This window comes from Nanorana parkeri, unplaced genomic scaffold (assembly GCF_000935625.1).
Source record: "Nanorana parkeri isolate BGI_ZX_2015 unplaced genomic scaffold, ASM93562v1 scaffold3088, whole genome shotgun sequence".
Lineage (NCBI taxonomy): Eukaryota > Metazoa > Chordata > Amphibia > Anura > Dicroglossidae > Nanorana > Nanorana parkeri.
In genome coordinates this window covers 29,488-31,784 of record NW_017309356.1, presented here as the reverse complement: position 1 = coordinate 31,784, position 2,297 = coordinate 29,488, and the positions used below count along the sequence as shown (strand labels likewise).

At 46.6% G+C, this 2,297-nt stretch overlaps 1 protein-coding gene across 1 annotated transcript in view; it reads left to right on the top strand.

The window, feature by feature from the left end:
* LOC108802755 (phthiocerol synthesis polyketide synthase type I PpsC-like) overlaps window positions 1-2,297 on the top strand; it is a 26,473-nt gene that overhangs the window by 8,063 nt on the left and 16,113 nt on the right. Inside the window, 1 exon segment of the mRNA XM_018574609.1 lies at window positions 1,840-2,000. Coding sequence (XP_018430111.1) covers window positions 1,840-2,000 — 161 coding nt within the window.

Sequence of the window (2,297 nt, the reverse complement as noted above, 5' to 3'; positions counted from 1 at the left end):
CTTGCACGGTGCTCAACACCACTGGCACTCCTGCCACTTGTTGTCCCGCTGGGCTCTGTTCCCATCCTCAGAGTCTCCCAGGAAACAAGGTGCAAGGGAAGCCTCCTCTCACATCCGGTCTCCCAGAAGGTACGTAACAAGGGCTCTCTAGGGTCTCCACGGAGCTCTCACCATTGCTGTAGCCTGTGAAGGCTGCCTCTCACCAGGACTGTGCAGGGAGCGTCTCACGGGCGGGAGCGTGCAGGACCAGCCGTTGCTGACTACGTCTCCGTCCATCTGCCCCTGACGATCCACCCTCCCAGCCAGATTCAACTCCGCCCTCCCAGCCAGATTGGGATCCTCGCGCGGTGGATGGGAGAGGTGAGATGGCTTCCCAGTGGCGGTGGGCGGAGCTCCAGAAGACCACTGGCCGAATGGACGGACCGAGGAAACAGATAAGCTCTCAGCCCTGTCGCTTAGAGATGGGAAGTTCGGATCTTTTAAATGAATCGGTTCATTTGAATCAGTTCATTCAAAAGAACCGATTCATGAACCGAATCTTCGATTCACTTGCTGAGTCAGCTTACAAGCAAGTGAACCGAAGCTCAGGAGCCCGTCTGAACCTTCATAGAAGATCCGAATCAGAGGACTCTGATTCAGAGAAGGGTGTCAGGCAGCTCCTGGGGAACATTGATACTAACGCTATTAATAAATGTAAGTGAAAAAATATGTTAAGTGAAAAATAATAAAATAAATAAAAACTTAAACCAAAAATTGTTTATTTAAAAAAAGAAAAAACATATTTTTTTATTTTTTTGTAAATGTGTAAATCTCCCTGCTGTCTGTCCCTTATCACTGCTGCAACCTGCTCATTGAGTCAGTGTATTGTTCTACTGGTGGGGACTCACAATTCTTTTAACTCAGTAACTCCTCTGATGACTAAGGTCTTGTTCACACCAAGCGCAGAGCAGATCCAGAGCAGAGCAGTTGCAGACCGGATCAAAACTGCGTCCAATGTATTCCAATGGTATTTTGAGCTCCAGTTCACATCGCAGCGTGCAGATCCAGAGCAGGTGAAAAAACTGCGGCAAGCCCTATTTTAGGCCTTGTTCACACCAAATGCTGAGCAAATCCGGTCAGGTTTCTGCACACGTAGTGCAGTGGGTTGTGCCGCGTTTTTGATGCGTTCCGGGCCGTCAGCCAGCCGCTGCGGCAGATGAGAGCGGTGTTTGGAAGGGAGGAGGCGAGGCCCGCCTCCTCTTACATCACTGGCCAGCGACCTAAGAGCAGGTGGGGCCAGTGATGTAAGAGAAGGTGGGACCCGTCGATAGCAGAGGAGGCGGGGGACGGAACAGGAGTCGGGGACGGAACACTAGTCGGGGCCCGGCGACCACAGAGGTGCTGACAGGTAAGAGATCTCAGACCCTGCAGAGCCCACTATAGAGAGTCTATGGTGGGCTCTGCAGGGTCACTCTCCGCTGGGGCTCTGCAAGTGGCATAACTAGCAATCACGGGGCCCCATACAAAATTTTGCTATGGGGCCCTGTGATTTCTAGTTACGCCCCTGATTGTCAACATCAAAGTCTTTTATATTTTTCTTCTTGCCCAGCTTTCACATCCATGGAGAGTGACAGAAAATACCATAGCTCAGACAATTCTAATTGTTGTACTTATAAAGACATCAGTACTTTTGAGGATCTTTTCTAGGTCTTTCATATTTTCTCTTCTAAGTGCCAGTCTGAGTCATATTTCTTGACTGCTGGATCCTTTGTTTAAAGAATTGGAGGCAGATGCCGTCTACTATTTCTATCTCTAAAATTGTAGAGTACAATTAACGTGACACTTGTTTCTGTATCATAGAATTCATATGTTTGACAACAAACTGTTTGGAATCCATAATTCGGAGTCTGATCGCATGGATCCACAACACAAATTACTGCTGCAGTGTACATACAGAGCTCTGGAAGATGCTGGTTACTCCATGGAGAGTATCAGTGGAAGCAATACTGGCGTCTACATAGGTAAGCAAAAACCATTTTATGTTGCCAACAATATCTTGAGATTTCAGTAGACATGTGCACCGGCAAAAAAAAATTGTTTCGTTTTAATTCGGATTTTGCATTATTTCGTTTTTTTGGGATTCGGGTCCGAAATTGAATTCGTTTCGGGATTCGGAAAAATTTGTTAGCTGTAGTCCGGTCGAACTTTCGTTTTGTTTTCAGTTCGTTCGTTCGTTGCAGCAAAGTGACATTAGGGGGGAAAAAATGTTTTTTTTTTTTTTTTTTTTTTTTTTTTTATCTTGAGAGACGAGAAAAAAA